At 42.9% G+C, this 26,691-nt stretch overlaps 1 protein-coding gene across 3 annotated transcripts in view; it reads right to left on the reverse strand.

Annotated features, from left to right (window-relative positions):
- The window catches only part of cdh23 (cadherin-related 23), a 1,160,360-nt gene that overhangs the window by 59,482 nt on the left and 1,074,187 nt on the right, over positions 1–26,691 (reverse strand). For all 3 annotated transcript variants that reach the window (XM_063070587.1, XM_063070586.1, XM_063070588.1), the window contains 8 exons: positions 23,427–23,552; positions 18,397–18,600; positions 14,014–14,475; positions 12,784–12,900; positions 10,439–10,663; positions 6,726–6,895; positions 3,748–3,885; positions 73–192 (listed from right to left, as the gene is read on the reverse strand). In XM_063070587.1, coding sequence (XP_062926657.1) covers positions 73–192; positions 3,748–3,885; positions 6,726–6,895; positions 10,439–10,663; positions 12,784–12,900; positions 14,014–14,475; positions 18,397–18,600; positions 23,427–23,552 — 1,562 coding nt within the window. The remainder of the gene's footprint in view (positions 1–72; positions 193–3,747; positions 3,886–6,725; positions 6,896–10,438; positions 10,664–12,783; positions 12,901–14,013; positions 14,476–18,396; positions 18,601–23,426; positions 23,553–26,691) is intronic.

The following is a 26,691-nucleotide window of genomic DNA, read 5'->3' on the forward strand; positions in this document are numbered from 1 at the left end:
CTAATTAACTCCCATAAAAGTACCAGGAGCTCAGAGCATTTGCAATCACACATCAGTAAGTAGAAGACTTACCTGCACAGCATTCTCTCTGCGATTACTTGGATTGTCACCTGGGTTGTCCTTGGCAACGGCCGTCAATGTATAGTGGTCCTTTTTCTCCCGATCAAGCGCAGCCAGAATGTAAATATCACCCTTTATATTAAAAAAAACACATTTCATTACTGCAGCAACTTCACTCAAACTCATTTAATTTAACACTTCAAACACATGCTAGAATTCAGGCAGCATTTAATGCTTACTGCATAATATAGTCATAGTCATACTTTATCGATCCCGGGGAAATATCACTTATCCTTAATTGCCTGAATAAGGTCAATTCACAGAACTTGTCTCCATGACATAAATTCAGATGCAAGAACATAAGCATAAGACGACAAGAAACAGAGGCAGGAACAGGCAAGCAGCTCCCTGTGCCCAACCCACTATTCGCCTGGATCTTGGCTGTTCCACCTCAATGCTATCAGACTGTATCTCTTGGAATCTATTTACCTCTTTTTGGAATAAAGTCAACAGTGGAACTTGCCTAGCCTCCTGGGAAGAGAATTCCAAACATCCACCACTGTCTGATTAAATTAGAAACTGCAACTATTTTGATCAGTCCTATAAGAATTTTGCAGAGTTCAATTAAATCTCCTCTCGCATCCTTCTAAACCACAGAGTACGGAAGCCTAGCATCTTGAACCTTCTTCATATGACAAAACCCACCATTTCAGGAACCAGCTTATGTTCTCAAATCTGAATTTATGATATGAAGGCAAGTTCAAAATGCACAGGGTTGTTGAATTTAAATCACTTAATCTTAATAATCTACAATAACAAGCTGCTGTTAGTAATGGCTGCCACTAAACCACCAGTGATATAAAAAACCACCTGGGTCAGGTATGTTCTTCAGAGTAAGAAATATGCATTTTCCTACTCCAGATCCACATGAAGCAAGTGAGGCAAACTGCTACAGTTCTGTGAACTGACTTTATTCAGGCAATTAAGGATAAATGATAATACAGTATTCTATAAGCATTAAATGCTGTCTGAATTTACCTTTTTATTATTTGCATAAATTTTTTTTGCTCATTTGTTGTTTGTCAGTCTTTATTTATAGGTTATCACAAGTTCTACTGTATTTAATTTCCTGTAAATGCCTGCAAGTCAATGAATCTCATAGTCATAGTCATACTTTATTGATCTCGAGGGAAATTGGTTTTCGTTACAGTTGCACCATAATTAAATCGTAATAAAACCATAAATAATTAAATAGTAATATGTAAATTATACCAGGAAGTAAGTCCAGGACCAGCCTATTGGCTCAGGGTGTCTGACCCTCCAAGGGAAGAGTTGTAAAGTTTGATGGCCATAGGCAGGAATGACTCAAGGTAGTATATGGTAACATACTGTATATGCATTTTGATAATAAATTTATTTTGACTTTGATAGTGATGTACAATTGCATAGAACTTCTTTACAAATGTAATCGAAGCCTGATCTTCTGTATCCTCAACTCCATCCCCTCACAAATCCTCTTGATACTCTCTTTGTAGTCAAAGCTCCACCTAACTTTGTATCATCAGCAAACTTGGAAATATGATTATGCTTTCTTTTTGATAATCATTTCTCAATTCATATCAGTAAATCACTACTGATTCTGTGAGCCCTAACCTTATTGATATGTGTGGGAGCTCAAATATCCACAATGTTCTTCCTGTTTTTACTGCATACAAGCTCAATGTGGCTGGTTGGTTGTTGTATTTCACTGTAACAGATGTTATTCCCACCGGAGTTAGATTTTCTCCAGTATAAGTTCTTCAGAAAGCCCAAATGAATCACATCCACTGATTCTCCTTTATCTACTCTACTAGTCATATAATATAGAAATAGGAGCAGGGGTAGGTCATCTGTTGGGACTTACAATTTGAGTAATTAGCAGATCACTTAAGAGGAAGTTGGCGTGGCTTTGTGTGTCAGTAAGACCAGGTATAGTGCCTTGTAGAAGTGTTCAGCCCCCAACCCTTTGTTCACAAAAAAGAATATTACAAACAAGGATTTTGATCAAGTTAATTGAGATTTTTTATTTTTTTTAAGAAGTATTCATTCAGTACTTAGTTGAACCACTTCATGCAGCTATCACACCCAATGGTCTTTTTGGATAAGTCTCTATTAGCCTTGCACAACATGATGGAGCAAGATCTACCTATTCCTCCTTGGAAAATTGCTCAAGGTTAGTTGGGAATGGTGGCAGATAGCAATCTTGTCAGAGATGTTTGATTGGGTTAAGATCTGGACTCTGACTGGAATGTGGCTTTCTGATCAATCAAGGTGATTTGTCTTATCTGTTTGAAGCCAGATTTACTTGATGCATGATCCTGAGGGAAAGGGTCGGAGGGTGAGAGGGTGAGAGGGAGAGAGGGAGGGGGGATGGGAGGGGAAGGGAGAGCGGGGGAGGGGAGGAAGAGAGTTGGGGGAGGGAGAGTGAGAGGGAAAGAGGGGAGGGAAAGAGGGGAGGGAAAGAGGGGAGGGGAGAGGGAGAGGAGAGGGCAAGGGAGAGAAGGACAGGACAGGAGAGGGAGAGGGAGAGAGAAAGGGGAGGGGAGGGGAAGAGGGTGAGGGGAGGGAGAGAGAGAGGGTTTGTGAGTGTGTGTGTATGTGATGTGAGAGAGGAATTCAGATCTGATAGCATTTGGAGAGCTCACACGCTCCTCTTTGATGGATCACGGTGAATATGTTCCTGGTCATAACTACTGGTTGCTCATTTATTTTGGATAACAACTGAGGGGGGAGACTGGCTCTCAGTTGCTCTTCCTTGCACATGCATTGGATGTAAGAGCATTGCCAAAATGTACGGACCAGCACTTCCGGTCTGTAGGCACAAATGGGCTAATGGTGCCAGGAGTGTGGATACTACACTATAGAGTCCAGGTTTCATCTGCTCACTGTTCATTAGCTCAGTTGGAAGATTTTGGGCACTGAGCACTTCCAGCACAATTATAACACGGAAACAGGCCCATTTGGCCCATCTGGTCCATGTCGACCAAGACTCCCATTTAAGCTTGCCCAAAATGCCTACATTGGGCTCATATTCCTCTAAAGTTCCCATCCTTATTTATGCCATGGACCAATACCATTAAGCAAGGGATCCATGGACTACAGGTTGGGAACCCCTGCTCTAAACCTTCCCTATCCACGTACTTGTCCAAGTGCCTTTTAAATGTACTACATTCCATTAACTGCTAAACTTCTGGGTGAAAAAGTTCCTATTAAATATGTCCTCTTTCATCTTAAACCTGTGTCCTCTAGTTTTTGATTCTTCAGACTTGGGAGAAAGACTGGGTGCATTCACCCTATCAATGCCTCCATGATTTTATACACCACTGTGAGATCGTCCCTCACCTTTCTGTACTCCAAATGAATAAAGTCCTAGCCCGTTCAGCCTTTCTCTATGACTCGGTCCCTTGACGATACTGATCACAAATTCGTAAGAAAGAGCTGCTAAAGGAAATTGATCGGTTTTGCTGATACTGGGACAATCTTAGCCTGACAGCACTGTCACCTCGGGGACTGCACCCAGGTCGTGACGGCCTCCTGCCTCCTTCTCAAAGGCAAATGAGGGCTGGGCAAAGAAGTCTGACATGGTCCCTCATCCATATAGATATTTATCACAGACTCTTACTGTACCCTTTGTAAAAGGCAGCTTACCGTCTCAGGGTTGATTCCAAACCTGCCCTCACCATCTACCAGGCTGTATTCAATCTTTGAGAACCTGCCGTTATCTGCATCCACAGCACGAACCTGGAGGATGACGGTGCCCAAGGAGACGTCCTCAAATACTGGCTTCTGTCTCAATACACAAAACAGGTATTTAAAAGGGGCACACACCAGACACACACAATGCTGGAGGAACTCAGCAGGTCAGGCAGCATCTATAGAGGGAAATGAACAGTCAGCGCTTCGTGCCGAAACCCTTTATGAGGAGTTAATCCGTGTTGAAATTTGACTGGATGGCAGCAGATGACAGCCGGGTTCAAATGGATGTTCAAAGACCCGGAGTGGGATTCCTCCCTGACTTCCAGGAAAGTCACCGTTGGACAATTTATCTTCCTTATTTTTACACCATCACTCAGGGCTAGGTTCATTCCCAGTGGGTGTAGAGAGGGTAAGAAAAATCTCTGGTGGGCACAGCTAAGGGTGAGATATCAGAGTGTTGGTGATCCACATCTGTTCAAAGAAAAACAACTCTTGTCATGAGACCACACAGCTCTGTGTCAGACTCTTCAAGGTTTTGGCAGGATGGGTGTCCAAAGACTGTCTCCATTGGCTGGAGAATGAGAAATCAGTTGTTTCTGCGTACTGGTGTTGGTTTATTATTGTCACATGTCCTGACATACAATGGTTTTGGTTTGCGTGCCATGCCATCCAGTCAAATCATGCAAAACATAAGGGTACATTGAGATAATAAAAAGAGAACAGAATGAAGAGTGTTGTGAACAAACACAAAGTGCTGGAGGAACTCGGCAGTAGTGTTATAGCTGCAGAGAAAAGTACAAGCAAACAAATAAAGTGCAGGGGGCACGTTGAGGCAAGTTCAAATTCTTCTTTATAGTATAAGAGCAACATATTCAGAGTGCTGGATGAACTCAACAACTGAACAGCAGACATTTGGGCTGAGACAAACTCATCAGGGGTTTTCGCCCAAAATGTTGACTGAATGCTTCCCTCACAGATGCTGCCTGATTTGCTGAGTTCATCTGGCATTTTGTCCATGTTGCATGTGCAGAATCCCTTGTGTTTATAGTGTATAAAAGGTCCAGTTGAAGAGTCTGATAGCAGTGGAATAGAAGCTGTCCTTGAGCCGGTGGTCTCTGCTCTCAGCCTTGTGCCAGTGGGAGGGAGGGAGGGAGAGAAAGGTGAATGGGTGAGGTGGACGGGTGGCTCCTCGATTATGTTAGCTACTTTCCTGAGGCAGTGGGAAGTGTAGACGATGCTATTTGAGGGGAGACTGGTTTAAGTGCTAGACTGGGCTGTGTTCACAACTCTCTGCGTTCCGATACAGCCTGAGATGAGAAGAATTTTGTTTACTCAGAGGGCCATGAGCCCCTGGGGTCCATTCTCTGAGACATACATGTTTGGGCATGACGAGGTACAGAGTATTAAGTTCCTTGGGCCCGTGCAGGGTATCGGAGAGCACTGGGCTCTGAGGATTTTAGAGCATCTGAATTGGTTAATTGTTGTTTAATGAGAGTCGTTAATCATTTTGAGTTCTTTATGTTCTTCTCTCGCGACTAATTCTTTGTAGTGTGGTCCCCTGGTGATTTCTGTTTAAGCTTGTTAAGTTTATTTTGATAAACTTAGGTATTCCATCTTACTTTAATTATTTAAGCAGATGCCTGATTAGGGCTAATCGCGGGGTCCTAGCTGTGAGAATGTTACTTCTAGCCAACGAGAGGAATTCTGCAGATGCTGGAAATTCAAGCAACACACATCAAAGTTGCTGGTGAATGCAGCAGGCCAGGCAGCATCTCTAGGAAGAGGTACAGTCGGCGTTTCAGGCGAGACCCTTCGTCAGGACTAACTGAAGGAAGAGTTAGTAAGAGATTTGAAAGTGGGAGGGGGAGGGGGACAGTTCCAGGTGAGGCGACACTTCACCTGTGAGTCGGCTGGGGTGATATACTGCGTCCGGTGCTCCCGATGTGGCCTTCTATATATTGGCGAGACCCGACGCAGACTGGGAGACCATTTTGCTGAACACCTACGCTCTGTCCGCCAGAGAAAGCAGGATCTCCCAGTGGCCACACATTTTAATTCCACATCCCATTCTCATTCTGACATGTCTGTCCATGGCCTCCTCTACTGTAAAGATGAAGCCACACTCAGGTTGGAGGAACAACACCTTATATTCCGTCTGGGTAGCCTCTAACCTGATGGCATGAATATTGACTTCTCTAACTTCCGCTAGGCCCCACCTCCCCCTCGTACCCCATCTGTTACTTATTTTTATACACAAATTCTTTCTCTCACTCTCCTTTTTCTCCCTCTGTCCCTCTGACTATACCCCTTGCCCATCCTCTGGGTCCCCCCCCTTCCTTTTCTTTCTCCCTGGGCCTCCTGTCCCATGATCCTCTCATATCCCTTTTGCCTATCACCTGTCCAGCTCTTGGCTCCATCCCTCCCCCTCCTGTCTTCTCCTATCATTTTGGATCTCCCCCTCCCACTCTCAAATCTCTTACTAGCTCTTCCTTCAGTTAGTCCTGATGAAGGGTCTCGGCCTGAAATGTCGACTGTACCTCTTCCTAGAGATGCTGCCTGGCCTGCTGCGTTCACCAGCAACTTTGATACGTGTTACTTCTAGCCATGTCACCTGGTCGAGCCACCGAAGCTCCTTTGGAATTATTATGAATAAACCCTCATCACCATCACTACATTGGAGTTTGTCTCTCCTCTGCACCTGGGTTCCGATATTGCCAGTACACATTGTGACCTACACATTGTGTGGATGTGGGACTCGGAGGGATGAAAGAGTTGAGGAAAGGGTTGAGTCATGACCTTACTCAACAGTGAAACGGACTCCAGGGTTGTGTGATCCACTCTTTCACCTGTCACCCTGAGCCTTTGGTAAATTAGTTTCTAGTTAATCTGCAGCCTTTCACTGTTCAATATGAGGAGCATTAACAAGTTACCTGATAGGAAGCCTGCACAAAGACAGGGTTGTTATCATTGACGTCCTGGATCTGTAGGTAAACAGGAACCTCGACAGATCGAGCTGGTGATCCGTGATCTATCGCGCGCACGGTGAAATTCAGCCACTCAACCTCTTCATAATCTACTGTTTGGCTGGCAATTATTTTTCCTGTGTGCAAACACAAGAGTAGTGATGGGACAAAGTCAAATTAAATTTATTATCTAAGTACATAAATGTCACCATATACTACCTTGAGGTTTATTTTCTTGAAGGCATTTACAGGAAAATAAAGGATTACAATAAAACTTGTGGAAAACTTATAAATAACAAAGACTGGTAACAACCAATGTGCAAAAGAAGACAAACTATGCATAAAATAATTGAGAACATGAATTATAGAGTCCTTGAAATTGAGTTGGTACATTTTGGAATCAGTTCAGAATTGCGGTGAGTGAAGTTATCCACAGGGGTTCGGGAGCCTGATGGTTGTAGCTTGTTCCTGAATCTGGTGGTGTGGCGTCCAAGTTTTCTGACCCTCATGCCAGATGGTAGTAGTGAGAAGAGAGCATGGCCTAGTTGGTGGGAGTCCTTCATGATGGATGCTGCTTTTTTGTGGCAGTGATATGCTCAGTGGTGAGGAAGGTTTTCCTTGTGATGGACTAGGCTGTATCTACCACTTTCTGCAGACTTTTTCATTCCTGGGTATTAGTGTTTCAACATCTGGGCATGGTAATCATTTATAACACTTCCTCTGTATCATTCCCGAATTAATGCCAAGGTACTCCATAATGTGAAGGGGCTGTGAGATTGGGGATCCAAGTACGAATGTTAAAAAATAATAATGGGATATTAGCCTCTATTTATAGAAGTTTTATACATCTGTCACAACACCGTATTCATTTCTGGAAATGGCTCTGGAAAGATATACTGTCCTTACAGCAGCTCATTGGGAATAAAACTGAAGTGAAAATGGTTATTAAATGAAATTATGAAGACAGGGTCTATTGACAGAAATACTTCAGATGCTGTGATGTTAAGAGGAGAATTATCAGAGATGTTTGAGGTGATAAGAAGGTTTGGTAAGATAACTAGAGAGAAACTATCTCCCCTGGATTTTCAGAAGGCCTTTGGCAAGATGTTGCACATGAGTCTGCTTAACAAGTTAAGAGCCCATGGTATTACAGGAAAGACAGTAGCACGGATAGAGCATTGGCTGATTGGAAGGAGGCAAAGAGTGGGTATAAGGGCCAAGCAACACACATCAAAGTTGCTGGTGAACGCAGCAGGCCAGGCAGCATCTCTAGGAAGAGGTACACATCGTGTCGACTGTACCTCTTCCTAGAGATGCCGCCTGGTCTGCTGCGTTCACCAGCAACTTTGATGTCTGTTGCTTGAATTTCCAGCATCTGCAGAATTCCTGTTGTATGGGTATAAGGGGAGCCTTTTCTGATTGATTGTTGCTGACTTCTTCCACAGAGCTCTATGTTTGCACTACTTCTTTTTACATTATATGTCAATGACTTGGATGATTGAATTGATGGCTATATTGCAAAATTTGCAGGTTATACGAAGATAGGTGGAGGAGCAAGTAGTTTTGCGGAAGTAGAGAGGCTACCAAAGGACTTAGACAGATTAGGAGAATGGGCAAATAAATGGCAGATGGAATAGAGAGTTGGGAAATATATGGTTGCACACTTTGGTAGAAGAAATAAAAGGATAGGCTATTTTCTAAATGGAGAGAAAATTCAAAAATCTGAGGCACAAAGGGACTTGGGAGTCCTTGTGCAGGGTTCCCTGAAGGTTAATTTGCAGGATGAGTCTATGGTGAGGAAGGCAAACGCAATGTTAGCATTCACTTCAAGAGGACTAGAACATAAAGGCAAGGATTTAATGTTGAGGCTTTATAAAGTACTGGTGAGACTTCACTTGGAGTACTGTGAACAGTTTTGGGCCTCTTATCTTAGAAAGGATGTGCTGACACTGGAGAGGGTTCAAAGGAAGTTTTTGAAAATGAATCCAGAATTGAATAGCTTGACATATGAAAGTGTTTGATAGCTCTGGGTCTGTATTCACTAGAATTCCAAAGAATGAGGGATGACCTAATTGAAATCTATTGAATGGTGAAAGGTCTTTATAGAGTGGATGTGGAGAGGATATTTCCAATGGTGGGAGACTCTAAGACCAGAGGACACAGCCTCAGAATAGAGAGGCATCATTTTAGAATGGAGATGAGGAGGAATTTCTTTAGCCAGAGGCTGGTGAGTCTGTGGAATTTATTTCCACAGGCAGCTGTGGAGGCCAAGTCTTTACGTATATTTAAGACAGGGGTTGATAGATTCTTGATTGGTCAGGGCATGAAGGTATACAGGGAGAAGGCAGGAGATTGGGGCTGAGAGGAAAATTGCATCAGCCAAGATGAAATGGTGGATCAGACTCAATGGACCAAATGGCCTAATCCTGCTCCTATATCTTATGGTCTTATGGACATAGGGTTCAGGTTAAAGACAAGCTACTCTACCCAGGTCCAAAAGCTGTTCTTTGTACAAGGTACAATGGGAATCTGGAATACTCTTCCCTCAGAGAGCTGTTGAAGCAAAGGGTCAGAGAAAATATCAGCAGGTTTTCAAATAGCCAAAAATGAAGAGAAGTGGAAGTAAGATGTGCGGATAGAGTTGAAATACAGATCAGTTATAATGCTATTGAATGGTAGCATAGACTCAATAGACCGAAAGGCCTGTTCATGTTTATATTTACAGTAACAAAGTAACCCATCAGTTGAATTGAATCTAAAGATCTTGCTTGACCATTGTAAGGGTTAACAAACGAGGAGCGTTTGATGGCTCTGAACTTGTACTCACTGGAGTTTAGAAGAATGAGGGTGGATCTCATTGTAACCTACTGAATATTGAAAGGTCAAGATAGAGTGGACGTGGAGATGATGTTTCCCGGGGAGAACAGAGGGCACAGCCTCAGAATACAATGTCCCTTTAGAAAATAAATGAGGAGGAATGTCTTTAGCCATCAGGTGGTGAATCTGTGGAATTCATTGCCTCAGTTGATGGTGGAGGCCAAGTCATTGGATACACTTAAAGTGGAGATTGTTAAGATTCTTGATTAGTAAGGGCATCAAAAGTTATGAAGAGAAAGTTGAAGAACAGGGTGGAGAGGGAAAAAATTCAGCCATGGTCAAATGGCGGAGCAGACTCAATGGGATGAATGGTTTATTGCTGCTCCTCTTTTTTATGGTTTTATGGACTGCTTGATATGTATAAGGAAAATTATCTTTTGCTATGTATCATGGAGATTGTTAAATGCCTTTCAGAAAGCTTTTACATCTGAATATCATCCTAGAAAATGGCTGCAATTTTACAAACATATTGCCCTCCTTCTTCACAACTTCTCTCTTCACACTCACCCCTTCTTTTGTCTCCTTTCCTCTCTCTTACCCTTATTCACTCTCCCTCTTCTCAATATGTTCTGACTGAATCCTTTATCAAGTTTGCTTGATCCTTATTCCATGACCACATTGGTATTAAGTACCAGTAATCACCACCAATAAACCAGTCTGCTTCATAGACTGGTTTGCTTCTCACTTTCTTTTGCAAGTGAAATATCTTTGAAACACTTTTTCACCAAAGAGTTCAACCCTTCAAACACCCAACACGAAACAGCAATGGCAGAAAATCTCCACAAAGTCACGGCAATACTCACCCGCTGCAGGGTCTTCCAGCCTGATGTAATCCCCAGGAGGGAGATTCAGGAGCTCATATCGGATCTGTCCATTGGGGCCTTTATCAGGATCCACGGCCGAAACAGAGAGAAGCGTTGTTCCAGGTGTTGCTCCCTCCAGAATCCTCTCAGTGAAAATACTGACCCCAAACGGTCTGAATCGCGGAGGGTTATCATTGACATCCAAAACATTCACCGTCAGCTTCGCTGAAACAGGTCAGAGATATATCTAATTCTACCTCCATCTCAGTGCAGAGTATTAAACGATCATAGCTGAAGCTTGAAATCTGAGATCAAATGCTGAAGATCATTGACTTTTCAAGGTGGAATTTGTAATTCTGGTTTAGGGAACCAAAGGATGTGGGGATAGTACAGAAAATGGGGTTAAGGTCCAGCATCTGCCCCAACCTTATTGAACCGAAGAACAAGATGAAGGGTTTTTACACTTTAGCTTCACATAGTCCCTCTGATCTCACTGTATCCACTTCTTCTCACCCCCTTTCACCAAGTGTTAGACAATGGGTAGCTTAGAGTCATAAGCACAGAGAGATACAGGTTGGAAACAGACACTTTGGCCCACCAGGTCCATGCTGACTATCAACCACCTAATTACACAAATCTTACATTAATCCTTTTTTTAAAACTCACCCCACTTGCACATCACTCACCTACATCTGGGCAATTTACACCAACTAATTAACCTACCATCCCGCACAAGGTGCAGCATTACCCTCGGGTTTGCTGCCGCATCCTTTCACTATTCACAAAAACCACAGTGAACCGTGAGGTCAGCAGAAAAGGTCAGTGGCTGCAATCTACCATCACTTGTATGTGTCTAGAACAAAGAAGCAGGCAGAAAAATATCATTGTGGAAATTACCCACCTTGCAATCTGCCTTTTCCAAAAGCTCCCTTCTGGAAAGTGCAATAGAACTATTAAAACCAAAAACTTCACGACATCTTAAAAGTTTCTTCTCCCAAGAAGTTAAACTGATCAACCATTCTAGTTCAGCCGTCTCTGCACTGCACTGTAGACATTTTAAACCAGTCTTTATAACGATGTTTACATTGTATATATATGCTTGTATTTATGCATACTTTATTGCATATTCATCACTTAACCTCTATTTTGTATATTTCTTTCTAATAGTTGAACTTTGTTGTTTTGTGTTGCATGTTGTGCCCTGAGCAACACACCACAGCAAATTCCTAACACATGTTAATGTTTCTGGCAAGCAAAGTTGAGCCTTTATCCTTGATTCCAGAAGTGGCTGCAATTTTCCAATAGCACTGCACTCCCCTCTTTAAACTTCTCCTCCCTCCTCTCACCACACTCACTCTTTCATCTTTTCCTCTCACCTACATGTGGGAGGAAACCAGAGCACTTGGAGGAAACCCATGCAGCCACGAGGAGATCAGCAAGCTCCATTTAAACAGAACCTGAGGTCAGGATTGATACCAGGTCTCCAGCACTGTGAGGCAGCAACATTACCATCTGTGCCAATGTGCTAATCCAATCATACTTTATGTCATAACTTCAGAACTAAGGTTATTTTATTTCAACATTTATTTATCATTCATTTTATTTTTCACTTTGAGAAGACTGGAATATAAAATCAAGGATGTACTGTTGAGGCTTTATAAGGTGTTGTTCAGACTGAATTCCGAATATTGTGAGCAATTCTGGGCCCTGTATCTAGGGAAAGATGTGTTTGGCCCTGGATCGGGTCCAGTGGATGTTCACAAGAATGGTCGTAGGAATGAAAGGTTTAACATATGAGGAACATTCGCTGCCTCTGGGTCTGAACTTGATGGAATTCAAAAGAATGAAGGGAGACTGTCATTGTAACCTACCGTATACAAAAGCCTGAATAGATTAGATGCGGAGAAGATGTTTCCATTAGTTGGAGATTCTATGATCTGAGAGCATATGCTCAAAGTAAAGTGATGTCCCATTGAAAGTGAGATGAGAAGGAACTTCTTCAGTCAAAGAGTGGTGAATCTCTGGAACTTGTTGCCATAGAGGGTTGTGGAGTCCAAGTTATTTGGTGAATGTGAATTTAAGGTAGAGTTTTAAAGGTTCATGATTGGTAAAAGGGTAAAGGTTTATGGGGAGAAGGAGAAAATAGGGTTGAAAACAATCAGCCATGAGTGAATGGTAGAGCAGACTTGATGCACCAAATGGACTATACCTTATCTCCCATGATTCTCTATTAACCAGCTTAAATATATTTCTGACACTCCTTTTAAGAAAAGAGGACACAAGAAATTGAAGCAGGAGTGGGCTACTCAGTCCCTTATGCCTTGTAATGAATGAGAAAACCTTACCATTGGGAACACTGACAGAATGACTGATCACCTCACTGGCATTGTCGTGTACTGATATAGTGAGCTCATAGGTCGCCACCAGCTCCCGATTCAAAGGCCTTCTTACAAATATGGCACCTGGTTTAAAGGAAACAAGTACATCAGTGAGACAATTTTTTTTTGCACAATGTGTTTACAAGGACTAAATAGTGTGCACAGAAAGAGATCTCCTTTCTTTCTTCTGAAGGAAGGCTGATGATTGGGTACTTCCTCTATATTTAATGAGACAGTCACGGCCTCTGCAGACTCCCTCGCTGAATTGCTTCTCCTCCCCTTCCCCACCAGCACTGTCTGCACTCAGCCCAAGTCCAGAGTCAGGAAATGGACTCTGGGTTTCAGGATAGGGATTTCCCAGTTAGAATAATAAAATCTGAAGGTGTATTCACTCCTTCTGATTTCTGTGAACATCTCATTACTGAATGCATTTTTAGACACTGAGAGAATCAAGAAGTTTGGGGAGTTTGTGGAAAGCCAGAGGATGTATGGAGAATAGCCGCACCCTGCATGGTGGCAAATGTCTGAGAGTCTGGGCCAAGGATAGGAGGCCCAGAAGTGGCCTGTCCCAGGATTGGAGGCCTGTTTGTGCATGTGAGTGGGTGGGTGGCTGGGTGCCAAAGGGGCTTGTTTTCCTGATGTTGTCTTGCTTTGTTTTGCTGTTGTTCTGCTAAACATTGTGGGCATATTATGTTGGCGCCAATCAGTGTGGTGACACTTGTGGGCTGCCCCCAGCACATTCTCAGCTTGTGTTGGTCGTTAACGCAAACGTTGCATTTCACTGTATGCTTCAATGTACCGGTGATAAATAAATGAATCTGAATCTGAATCTGAGGCTCATGGATAGAGACCAACTTCTGGTCTCTCCCCCTGTGTTGCTAAGAATCTCTCAGTGGAGGAAAAAGCTGCTGGTTGAGTCACATTTTCATATTTCAAGGAAAGCAGCAAAGGAGAAGTCTAACCAGGGGATAAAGTTTCAGAAGCAAGACGTAGCCAAAAGGATATGGTGCTCCTTCGAGTTATTTGTTCACTCTCGCTGTCCAAGTCCAGAGAATCACAGTGGAATGCAGCATGACCTTAAGAACTTCACCTGCCAATGATATCAGTTCAACACATTGCACCTCCAAGCAAGGTAGCAGCTCATACAGAGAGTGTTTCCAATTAATGCAGTTTGTGGAGATTGTGTTCAAACCTCACCTGTTTGAAAATTGATGTCAAATGCTCTCTGCCTTTCCTCTACCACGTTATCAGTGTCGTCCTTTGCAACAAACCCGATGATGTAATACTCCAGCCGAGGTCGCAGGTCACGATCAATAGCGGTCATGTTTGCTATGATGGCACCGACCGTGACGGATTCACTGATGCTGATGGTCTGGATCGGGTTAACAAACTCAGGACGGCAGTCGTTCACATCATCTATGATGATGTTGACAGTAGCACTTGCCGACAAAGATGGAGTCCCGTGGTCTGTCACAACCACAACAAGGGTGTAAGAGCCCTTCTCCTCACGATCCACAGTCACTCCATTTGCCACCTTGATAATTCCACTGGCAGAGTCAATGAGAAACTTATCCTGGGCACCTCCCTCTATTCGGTAGGTCAGTTGTTGATTCACGCCAGTATCGGCATCTGTGGCTGTTACTTGAACGATGCTAAAACCTTAAATAAACACACCACATTTCTGAGAATATATCCAGAACAAAAGGATTCTTGCGTGCAAGTACTACACACACACACACACACACACACACACACACACACACACACACACACACACACTATATATAGATATGGAGTCACAAGAGACAGTCGATGTCAGAATCTGAAGCAACATTGTTGGCAAGCTATGTTGATACCGGAATGTGTGATGACACTCGCGAGCTGCACCCAGCACATACTTAGTTTGTGCTGGTTGATAATGCAATTCACTCATTTCACTGTTTGTTTTGATGTACACCATGATAAATTAATCTGAATCTGAATCAAAGAATTTGCTGGAGGAACTCAGTGAGTTGAGCAATATCTGTGGGAGGAAAGGAATTGGTTCAGGGTTATTCATATTCTGCTGATATCAAAATCACTTTCCCTATTGATGCAAGATTGAATGTTCTACAGAAGGATGCCGGTTAGAGGCAAACTGAATATTCACCAAGTGGTTTGTACAGCCCTTTCAGGAGCTAATGAAGTTCTGTTGTAAAGAAGAAAATATTGTAGAGCTGGTAATATTGTAAGTTCCCAAAAAAGGGACAGAGCAAAATAAAAACCAGATAACCCAACACGGTGATCATGGGGTATAAGGTCTAAGCTAAAATAAAACTTAGTATCAAAGTATGTAATGTTACCATATACTACATTGAGATTTAACTTACAGAAAAATTAAGAAATAAAATAAAATTGCTGAAAAAATACATAAAGACTGACAACTAATGTGCAAAAGACAAATTGTGCAAATAATAAATAAATAATATAGATCATCTAGGTTCCATTGTTCTTCTTCGAAGTGATACCAGGGAAGTTTCTTATGTTCTCTTGTGGAGAAGGGTTGTTTTCATCTTATCCAAAAGGCAGCACCTCTAGCAATGCTGCATTTGCTTGGTACTGCCCTGGAAGTGCCCAAATCCTGACGAAGGGTTTCAGCCTGAAATGTCGACTGTTTCATCCTCTAGATATTGCCTGACCTTCTGAGTTCCTACAGCATGTTTGTTGCATTGGAAGTGCCACCCTGGCCTTCATGTGCAACTCTGGGCTGTGGCTGTTGAAGAGTATCCACTGAGCACTGGTGTCACAGAAAGAATTTGCTTCAAAATGTTTCCAGGGATGACATGAACAGGAGGAGGGGGTGTTCCCTTTGGAACTGAGTGTGTAACAAGGTGATCTGAAAGGGGTTTTAAAATAATCAAGGGTATAGACAGAGTAGGTTGAGGGAGATTGTTCCCATTGACAAAGGGGTCAAGAATGAAGGGATGTAAAAAGAAAGAATCAAAAGTAACATGATGACAAACATCTATGCAGCACGTGGTTGGGGTCTGGATGGAATGCAATTGAAGAGGTGGAAGTGGAGGCAGATTCAATTGGGGTGCTCAAAACTGAGTGAGATAAGTAACTGAATGGCAGGAGTAAGTCCTGAAGAAGGGTCTTGTGCTGAAACATTGACACTTTATCCATTTCCGTAGATGCTGCCTGACTTGCTGAGTTCCTCCAGCATTTTGTGTGTGTTGGCAGGAATTTGCCGGAAGGGGCGGGGGGGGGTGTGGATGAGTAGGGCTATCCAGATTGCATTTATAGCTGACAATTGCCTCCATGGTCTGTATGGCCTCCTGCTGTGCAACTGTTCGGCAAGAGTTTACTCCCCACTCAGGCCCCTGCTACTTCTCTTTCATGTTTATTACTGCTTGTTGCTGCACTGTTCTGAATGTAAGTTCCCCAATCATCAAACCAGCAGAGCCACTGGCGCTCCCCTTTCCAATCTCTCAGTGGATATCTGACATCAATTTCCAATTCCATGTTACATCAAATGTAGCATCCATTTGCCCTTTTGTGATGTTGCTTCTATAAGCGAGTAACAACTGCATAACAATCAATAGAACATAATTTCTTTAAGGCAGCAACTGTCCCCAAAAAAATCAGCGCCTGATGCAACATGCTACAGTCTATTCTTAAAGTGGCAGCAATCCTATGCATTATGTGCCAAGATGGCACATGTATGCCACCCTTCAATTCTCCAAACATTCCATAATAAAAAAAATACATAATAATTATTTTTACTGTTAAATGATGCAGTGAATGATTTTTATAACCCGAGAGCAGTCAGATATTTCCACAAATAACATCTTATGCCCGCTTGATGAGCTAGGTGGTTGTGAAAACATTTGACGTTGAATGAATTGTTTTGAAATTCTGGTGCGCACTTCAGTATTTGGGTAGTAAACGGTTACAATAACAAAGGTATTTAGAAATGATGTTATTTTTCAATTCTAATACTTTTTAACAGGTTTTCTAAAATACATAATTTATATCTGCCTCTGTTGTACTTCTATTAATAGTAAAACAATAAATATGTGTAATTAAGTGACAGGAGTCTCCTTTTTCCCTGAAAAAATCCATTATTAATTCATTGATCAGTGATAATCTCTGCTCAAAATTACAATGGCATTGAAGAGAACTTTTTTTTTACATGATTATCCCCAATTTGGGCGCATGCTCTCAAAAATGTTTGCTATCTCGCTCTAGGTCTTGTATAATTGCAAGTACCCGGAAGATCTTTAAGTGGTTGGCAAAGGGATACAGTGGATTGATATAAGGATAACTCCATGCAATTTTGGAACTTTGGGATGTGGTGGACTTTCCAGTCCCTCATTCTCTAGATTGTGATGTGGCAGGGAATAAGGTGTGAGAAATCGGTCTCAATAATGTGCCCGATTTGTGTACACATTTACAATCATCTATGAAGCATATGTGATTTCACTATGAGGGAATGCTCTGCACCTTCTGGCATGTCTGACAACACTCAAAATATGGGAAAATATCCCGAATGAAGCAGCTCCACATGGGTAAATGCTGACTCATAGTCTCAGTACTACATAGTACCAACAGGATACATCCTGTGAGCTCTGCTGTTTTCAACTCTGATTGCCTGAAAGATACTAACTCAGAGGGTCAACTGGTCCATGCCGATCAAGATGTCAAAGTCAAAGTCGAAGTCAAGGTCAGTGTGTTTGCTAGGGCCAATGCAGAGAACTTGTGAACAAGCAGAGGGCCAAGTGAGGCAAGTGAAGGACGGCTGAAGGGGAAATCAGTTCAAGAGGAAGTCAGGATACAAGCAGGAGATACAGGTCAATCAGCATTTGCAGAGAGAGGAGTTACTATTTCAAGTCAGCTCCATCAGGGGCGCTAGCCTCCCCATGATTGTAGTCAACTTCAAAAGGCGGTGCCTCAAGGTGACATCCATCATTGAGGACCATCACTTCTCATTACTGCCATCGGGGAGGAGGTACAGGAGCCTGAAGATGCACACTTGGTGTTTTAGGAACAGCTTCTTCTCCTCTGCCATGAGATTTCTGAACATCCACGAACACCACCTCACTATTACTCTTTTGCACTATATATTAAATTAATTTCTTATTATAACTTGTACTGTACCATTGGCACAAAACAATAAATTTATCGGAGAATATAAACCTGATTCTGATCTACTTTCATCGCAAGAAGTGGAAACTATGTTGTGGAAACCCTCTGTCACTTACGGGCTTTTAGCTGCGCCAAAAGGCATTCAATGAGTATGCATGCCCAAGAATATTGGTGAAGAGTGTTCCTTTATCTTTCCAATAGTTTTCCAACTTAGTACACAATAAGCAAGGGAAACTCCCCAAATTCCAACACATTCCATCCAAGCTATCCAACTTCTGGTAAATGTTCAGCAAGGCAATTAGCAATTCACCAACACTTAGAAGGTGCAATGAGATTTTTTTCACCTGAGGAACACACACATGCTGCCTGCCTTGCTGAGTTCCTCCAGCTCTTTGTGTGCATTCCTCAAGATTTCTAGCATCTGCAGGATCTCTTGTGTTTATTTTTTTTCACCTGAGGGACTGTTTTCCCGAACGTGTACTGTCAGAGAGTTGGGGGTGAAAACTGGTGCATTGTCATTCTGGTCCAGGACGGTCACTGTGAGCCCAGCCGTACTCCTCAGTAGGCCAACATCTTCTGCTACCAATGTGAACTCCAGGTGTTCACTGGGCAAAGTCTCCCTGTCAATGGTCTTTCCTGGTGTCACAGAAACAATTCCTGAAACACATTGAAAGTTATCAAATATCATTAAAATAATCCGACTAGTTTAAGATAAACACTTTGGATAGAATATTTCTGAATCTTCCTAACCAATTAAATTCTAATTTTTAAAACATTCTTCAAGACGATGTAGGCATCAGTACCAACACTAATGTTTACTGCTTGTTCTTAATTGTCTTCCAGAAGCTGATTGTGAGCTTCCTTCAATTGTTATAAGAACATATTCTCATAGTGTTGTTTGGTAGGGAGCTTTGTTAACTGTGAAGGAACAAGGTCCCACATTGTTGGCTGGTCCAAAACGTTAAGGTACAAGTGATCTGAGATGTGTTAGCAAACTGGGTCCACAATTGTCTTAGTGACAGGAGGCAGAGGGTAGTGGTGGATGGTTGTATTTCTGGCTGGAAGTCTGTGACAAGTGGTGTACTACAGGGATTGGTACTGGGCCTTTGTTGCTTGTAACATATATAAATGGGTTGGATATGACATAGGTGGAATGACTGGAAAGTCTGCAGATGACTCAGAAAGTGGTGTGTTACATATGTACAGAACAGATACCATGACGGAGCAATAGGATTAAATGCATTTACTGAGTAATGCTAGCCACTGCACATACTGGGCAACTTACAGTGTGGGAGCTACAAACTGAGTTCACTGAGATGAAAAACATGCGAACTGAAAAGCCCGCACCGAAAGGGAGGGCCTCTCCCGCATAGAAGGCCCAATCTATTCATCGCGTAATCAACTGGTTGCATGCTCACTTGCCATATTCCCGCCATCAATCTGATATGGTTGGCGGAGTTGTAAATAGTGACGAAGGTTGACCAAGAATACGGTGGGGCATAGATCAGATGGAAAGTTGGGTAGAGTGGAGGTAGATTCAGGCTAATGCACCTCACGAGCTCAAATTCTGAGAGGATATTCACACAGAGAGAAGTGATTCTCTGGAATGAGCTACCAGAGGAGCTGATAGAAGCAGATACAATTACATTTGAAAGGCACCTGTAGAGGTACTTAGATAGGAAAGGCTTAGGGGGATACTGTCTTAATGCAGGGAAATTGAATTAGCATAGATAGCCATCATAGTTGACATGGACAAGGCGGTTTGAAAGGACCTGTTTCTGAGCTGTACAATTCTATAATTATATAATTCTATGAACACTGATGTATTTCCAAATTTGTAAACAATATATTTTAATAAACATTTTCCTTTAATTGAAGGAAAACTGCACAGGTTGGCTTTTCTTCATACATCAATATAGATGATTTAGCATTTTTATCTCTTCCAGAATTCGACAATTTCATATTTCATGCTTTTTATGACAACAGGAGTTGTTCGCCACTAGTTCAAAACCAACTCCTAAAGCAATTCCACTAATCCCATTGTCCAATTTCATATACACTAGTGAATATTTACCATGTCCAGTTAATCTATTGAACAGCATACCTTTGGGATTTAGGTGGAAACTGGAGCATCTGGAGAAAACCCAGTTGGTCAAAAGGACCATGTGCAAACAGTAAACACAAAATGCTGGAGGAACTCAGCAGGTCAGGCAGCATCTATGGAAGAAAGTACAGTCAATGTTTCAGGCCAAAACCAAATATCGGCTGTACTTTCTTCCATAAATGCTGCCTGGCCTGCTGAGTTCCTCCAGCATTTTGTGTGTGTTGTTCGGATCTGTAGATTTTCTCTTGTTTGCAAACAGGAAAGTTCAGGATCGAACTTCAGTTGCTGGACCTGTAAGAGAGCAGTACTACCTCCTGCTGCTTACTGCGCTGCACCACAACCCCCACCACTCCCCTCCCATGCTTTATCCAGGCTAGAATCTTTCTTGTAACACCATAGACTCATAGCTTGTTAAATAGCTCATCTGTGGCATCTTGTCAAAGCCTTCTGAAAATCCAAATACAATCCTTCTTTGTCTGTTGACTTATGTTCCTTCCTGTTTTCTTTCCTGCTATTTTGACCATAAAACCATAAGATATAAGAGCAGAATTAGGCCATTTGGCCCATCATGGCTGATTTCCTCTCAGCCCCAATGTCCTTTCTTCTCCTTGTATCCCTTTATCCCCTGACCAGTCAAGGATCTGCCTAAATATACATTAAAACTTGGCCTCCACAGCTGCCTGTGGCAAAGAATTCTACAGATTATTGCTCCCTGGCCAAAGAAATTCCTCCTCATCTTCATTCTAAAAGGATGCCCCTGTATTCTGAGGCTGCGTCCTCTGGTCTTAGACTCTCACACCATAGGAAACATCCTCTCCACATTCACTCTATCGAGGCCTTTCACCATTTGATAGGTTTCAATGAGGTCACCCCTCATTCTTCTGAATTCTAGTGAATACAGGCCCAGAGCCATCAAACGCTCTTCATGTGACAAGCCATTCAATCCTGGTATCATTTTTGTGAACTTCCTTTGAGCCCTCTCCAGTTTCAGTAACTCCTTTCTGAGATAAGGGGCCCAAAATTGCTCACAATATATTCTAGTCCTCTTGAAACAACATTTGCGTCCCTCACCACAGACTCAACCTGCAAATTAACTTTTAGGGAATCCTGCACAAGGACTCCAAAGTCTCTTTGCACCCTAGTTTTTTGTATTTTCTCTCCATTTAGAAAATAGTCAACCCTTTCATTTCTTCTACCAAAGTGCATGACCATACACTTTCCGACACTGTATTCCATCTGCCACTTCTTTGCCTATTCTCCTAATCTGTCCAAGTCCTTCTGAAGCCTACTTCCCCAAAACTACTTGCTCCTCCACCTATCTTTGTATCGTTTGCATACTTAGCCACAAAGCCATCAATTCCGTCATCCAAATCATTGACATATAACACAAAAAGAATCAGTCCCAACACAGAACCCTGTGGAACACCACTAGTCATCGGCAGCTCCCTTTATTCTCACTTTGCCTCATGCCAAGCAGCCACTGCTTTATCCAGGCTAAAATCTTTCCTGTAATACTACGGACTCATTGCTTGTTAAAAACAGCCTCATGTGTGACACCTTGTCAAAGACTTCTGAAAATCCAAGTACCAATCCCTCTTAAACACAAAATACTCTGCAGTTGTTGGGGTCAAAGCAACACTCACAACACGCTGGAGGAACTCAGCAGGTCGGGCAGCATCCATGGAAACGATCAGTCAACGTTTCGGGCTGGAACCCTTCGTCAGGACTGAAGAGGGAAGGGGCAGAGGCCCTATAAAGAAGGTGGCGGGAGGGTGGGAAGGAGAAGGCTGGTAGGTTCCAGGTGAAAAACCAGTAAGGGGAAAGATAAAGGGGTGGGGGAGGGGAAGCAGGGAGGGGATAGGCAGGAAAGGTGAAGAAGGAATAGGGGAAAACACAATGGGTAGTAGAAGGAGGCGGAACCATGAGGGAGGTGATAGGCAGCTGGGGGAGGGGGCAGAGTGAAATAGGGATAGGGGAAGGGAGGGATAGGGAATTACCGGAAGTTGGAGAATTCTATGTTCATACCAAGGGTCTGGAGACTACCTAGACAGTATATGAGGTGTTGCTCCTCCAACCTGAGTTTAGCCTCATCATGGCAGTAGAGGAGGCCATGTATGGAGATATCTGAATGGGAGTGGGAAGCAGAGTTGAAGTGGGTGGCTACCGGGAGATCCTGTCTGTTGTGGCGGAAGGAGCGGAGGTGCTCGACGAAGCGGTCTCCCAATCTGCGTCAGGTTTCACCGATGTAGAGGAGGCCGCACCGGGAGCACCGGATGCAATAGATGACCCCAACAGACTCACAAGTGAAGTGTTGCCTCACCTGGAAGGACCGTTTGGGGCCCTGAATGGTGGCAAGAGAGGAGGTGTAGGGACAGGTGTAGCACTTACACTTACAGGGATAAGACTAGACATTTCCTTGAGAGAAATGGGAGAAGGAATAGAAGATGAGGGCAATTTATCTCCCAAGGAGTGGTAGGATAGTGGAGGTAGAAACTGAGCTGGTTCAGATTGATTATAAGAATATGGTAAGGGTGCATGCAGCCAGTTGGTGAATTAATTCAGCCTCCTACACGTGGGCGGCGCAGGCTTTCATGTGCGCATGTTTTTCGTTTCAGCAGGCCTGGTTTGTCGTTCCCGCACTGTAAGCTTCCCAGGATTTACTGTGGCTAACAAGACTCAGCAACAGCATTTAATCCTACTTCTCTGTTGTTGTTCTTACTCCGCACATCACAGGAACAATCGCAGTGATTAAAACAAACCCAGAGAGCTCAAGCTGAGCTGTAACCAGGGCTGGGGACTGAGAACTGGGATTGCCCTAAACTGCTCTGTTTCGTCTGACATGAACAAATGGCCCAAAGGTGCTCCCCTTGTGTTACAAATTTCTACAATGGGCACCATGGTAGCATAGTGGTTACGGTGACAGTATTAGAGCTCGTGAAGTGCAAGTTTGGAGTTTAATTCCGATGTCCTATGTAAGAAGTTTGTACGTCCTTCCCTTGAGCGCGTGGGCTTCTTCCCACAGTCCAGTTAGTAAGTTAATTGGTCATTGTAAATTGTCCTGAGATTAGTGAGGGATAAAGAGCTGGGTTGGAAGCTCATGGGCTAGAAGGGCTTGTTCCACGCAGTATCTCTAAATAAATAAATAAATATTTTTATCAAACTTAAGACTGAACTAGTTGATTATTCGTCAGTCAACACTAACAAAGAGAAATTAATTGGTCTTGTATCTTGCTTGTCTCTGTAAGTAAAATGGCAGCGACATTGTAGGCCTTAGAAAATCACTTCGGATTCAACATTTGAGGACTTTTCTGGAGGATGCATTAATCACAGAGCTCAGCTTTGCAGTTCTATTGTGTTCAGCTGAAAGGAAATAACTCACCTGTGTTTCTGTCAACAATGAAGAAGTCAGTCCTGTTCCCCAGTAATTGGTAACTAACCACAGCATTTGGCCCCTCGTCACGGTCAAAGGCTGAAATAGGCCCATTTATCAGCGTGATTTGTGTACCTACAAAGTGAACAATGAGGTCAGAAGACTTGGTTTCAGTCAAGTTCCTTTATTCAATGACTTTTGCACAAATGATTAATGCAACTGCAAGACAGGTTATGAAGGAACAAAAGATTCATAATTTCTGAAGTGCAATTCACGAGATTCCACAGCATTTTATTGCCAATGAAGTAAATGGAATGGGGTACTCATTGTTGAAAGACAGGAAATGAAGCAGACTAGCTGTACCACAAACTCCCACAAAAGGTGACAGATAGTTGGATCACTGGCTGGAATTCATCAGGCCGCTTTCACAAGGAGAGTATTACGCTGACCCTCAATTCAACTATAGTTTCGTGAGTAGCACTTTTACCTAACAGTCAGCATGTGGATTCAGGAGGCCCAGACGTCAAATGTTTATCTCTGATGTAATACATATACTTAAATGCATGAGAGGGATTAATATTTGTCTTGCACACTTGAAAGAGTTCTCTTGCTCTTCAAGATCATAAGATAGTATTGATATCCCACTGACTTTGGGCTTGATTTGAAAAATTATTTTGTAGCTGCACTATTGGGTGAAGTTTACAAATGAAGCCCTGGAACTAATATTAATTCTTCAGACAACCTCACTCTGACAGGGGATTTGTCCATAATCAACTTGCTGCCTGTGGGAACTTGTCGTGCGACAACAGTGGCTGCACATTGGAAAGCCACTGACAAGAACGAGCTTTGCAACATCCCAAAGATGTGACAGGTGCTATAAAAATGGACATCTTTACTTCAGAAAAAAGCTAATTCACTGGTATTTGGTTGGGTGTCAGCCGCTTATACCTGACCCTGCAGGCTGACCTGTACCATAATTCTCTATATTCAACCTCGCTCTATGGCAATGGTGTAACAAGTATTTCTGTAGATTAATTGACAAGCAACAGCTAGTTTCCATAGTGGAGGTCTTCTTATCTATTTCCCTGTGAATGAAGAAATTTTAAAAAGATGGGGATTAGCTTTATTTGTCACACGTACATCAAAATATACAGTGAAACACGCTGTTTGTTTCAAGTCAAATCAGTGAGGATTGTGTTGGGCAGCCCACAAGTGTCGACCAGTGCCAACATGGCGTGTCCATAACTCACTAACCCTAACCATTTATCTTTAGAATGTGGGAGGAAACTGAACGACCTGGAGGAAACCCACGCAGGCACAGGGAGAAAGTACAAATTCCTTACAGGCAGCAGCTGGAATTAAATCCAAAACATGAGGAATTCTGCAGATGCTGGAAATCTGAAGTAACACACATAAAATGCTGGAGGAACTCAGCAGGTCAGGCAGCAGCTAATGAAATGTACAAAAATTTGACATTTCTGCGACCCTGCGACCAGACATTGTCCTAGTGTCTAAGTCAACTAAGCAAGTGGTGCTGCTGGAGCTGACAGTCCCATGGGAAGATAGCTTGGAAGAGGCCTTTGAAAGGAAGCTCTCCAAGTAGGCAGGACTGATCAGCAACTGTCAGCAGGCTGGACGGAGAGCGAGGTGTCTCCCAGTGGAGGTTGGTTGTAGGGGATTCGTAGCCCATTCTTTAGTTAGAGCCTTCAGCATTTTGGGCATCGAGGGAGAGAGGAAGAGGAGAGCCATCCGCAGTACCACTGATGCGGCAGAGAGGGCCTCAAGATGGCTGTGGCTCGAAAGGGGGGAGCCATGGAGTCATAAGTGGCTAGCCATCTGGACACAAGCTGGGGTCTGATCAGCCCCGGCTGGGTCACCTGGAGGAGGTTGTATGATGTTGAAAGACCCGAAACACCCGATGATTCCAGGAACATCACAGAAGATGTGTCCAGAAGCATCAATAGATGTACGTACACAGTTCTTCAGGACTGGGTCTTGGCCCGAAACGTCGACTATTCATTTCCATGGATGCTGCCTGACCTGCTGAGTTCCTCTAGCATTTTGTGTGTGCCGCTTGGAAATAAAACCCTGTTCTTACAGCTGATGAAGCTACTCTCTTGAATGATTTGTTTCTAATTTTCTGGTCATTTCCTGGACTCTCTCAACAAAGGAAAAGAAATCCCTCAGTCAACCTTACCGATCCTTTTTTAACAACCTAATTCCAATATCACAATAGAGATGAAACATCTCTACTTGGCTATAAAGTGCTTGGGGACATATTGAGTTATTTTACTGATATCAACAACTTTTTTTTTTACTGATTTTCATCTTGAAGTACTTCCTTGCCTTTCTGAATTCCAGCGATTAAAAACTTATGTGAAAGTTTCACTCATAGGGCTGGCATGAGCAGTAGGTAGTGCCCTTGAATATCCAGTGTGGCTATTTTAGATGGCAGAAAACCCAACTACATTGCTACGGGTCTGGTCACATGTAGGAATTAGCGATGATCTTTCAAAAGTCGATAGATTCTGGCGTGGTTCCGGACGACTGGAAGATTGCATATGTCACTCTGTTATTTAAGAAGGGGGTAAGGAAGCAAAAAGGAAATTATAGACCTGTTAGCTTGACATCGGTGGTTGGGAAGTTGGGAAGAATGAGGTTACAGAGTACCTGGAGGCATATGACAAGATAGGCAGAACTCAGCATGGATTCCTTAAAGGAAAATCCTGCCTGACAAGCCTATTACAATTTTTTGAGGAAATTACAAGTGGCACCTATACAAGGGAGATGCAGTGGATATTGTATATTTAGATTTTCGAAAGGCCTTTGACAAGGTGCCACACATGAGGCTGCTTAACAAGATAAGAGCCCATGGAATTACGGGAAAGTTACATACGTGGATAGAGCATTGGCTGATTGGCAGGAAACAGAGAGTGGGAATAAAGGGATCCTATTCTGGTTGGCTGCCGATTACCAGTGGTGTTCCACAGGGGTCCGTGTTGGGGCTGCTTCTTTTTACGTTGTACATCAATGATTTGGATTATGGAATAGATGGCTTTGTGGTTAAGTTTGCTGATGATATGAAGATAGGTGGAGGGGCCGAGAAGATAGTGCTGAGGAAATGGAGAGTCTGCAGAGAGACTTGGATAGATTGGAAGAATGGGCAAAGAAGTGGCAAATGAAATACAATGTTGGAAAGTGTATGGTTATGCACTTTGGCAGAAGAAATAAACGGGCAGACTATTATTTAAATGGGGAGAGAATTCAAAGTTAT

The sequence above is a fragment of the Mobula hypostoma genome, chromosome 18 (assembly GCF_963921235.1).
Source record: "Mobula hypostoma chromosome 18, sMobHyp1.1, whole genome shotgun sequence".
Classification (NCBI taxonomy): Eukaryota; Metazoa; Chordata; class Chondrichthyes; order Myliobatiformes; family Myliobatidae; genus Mobula; species Mobula hypostoma.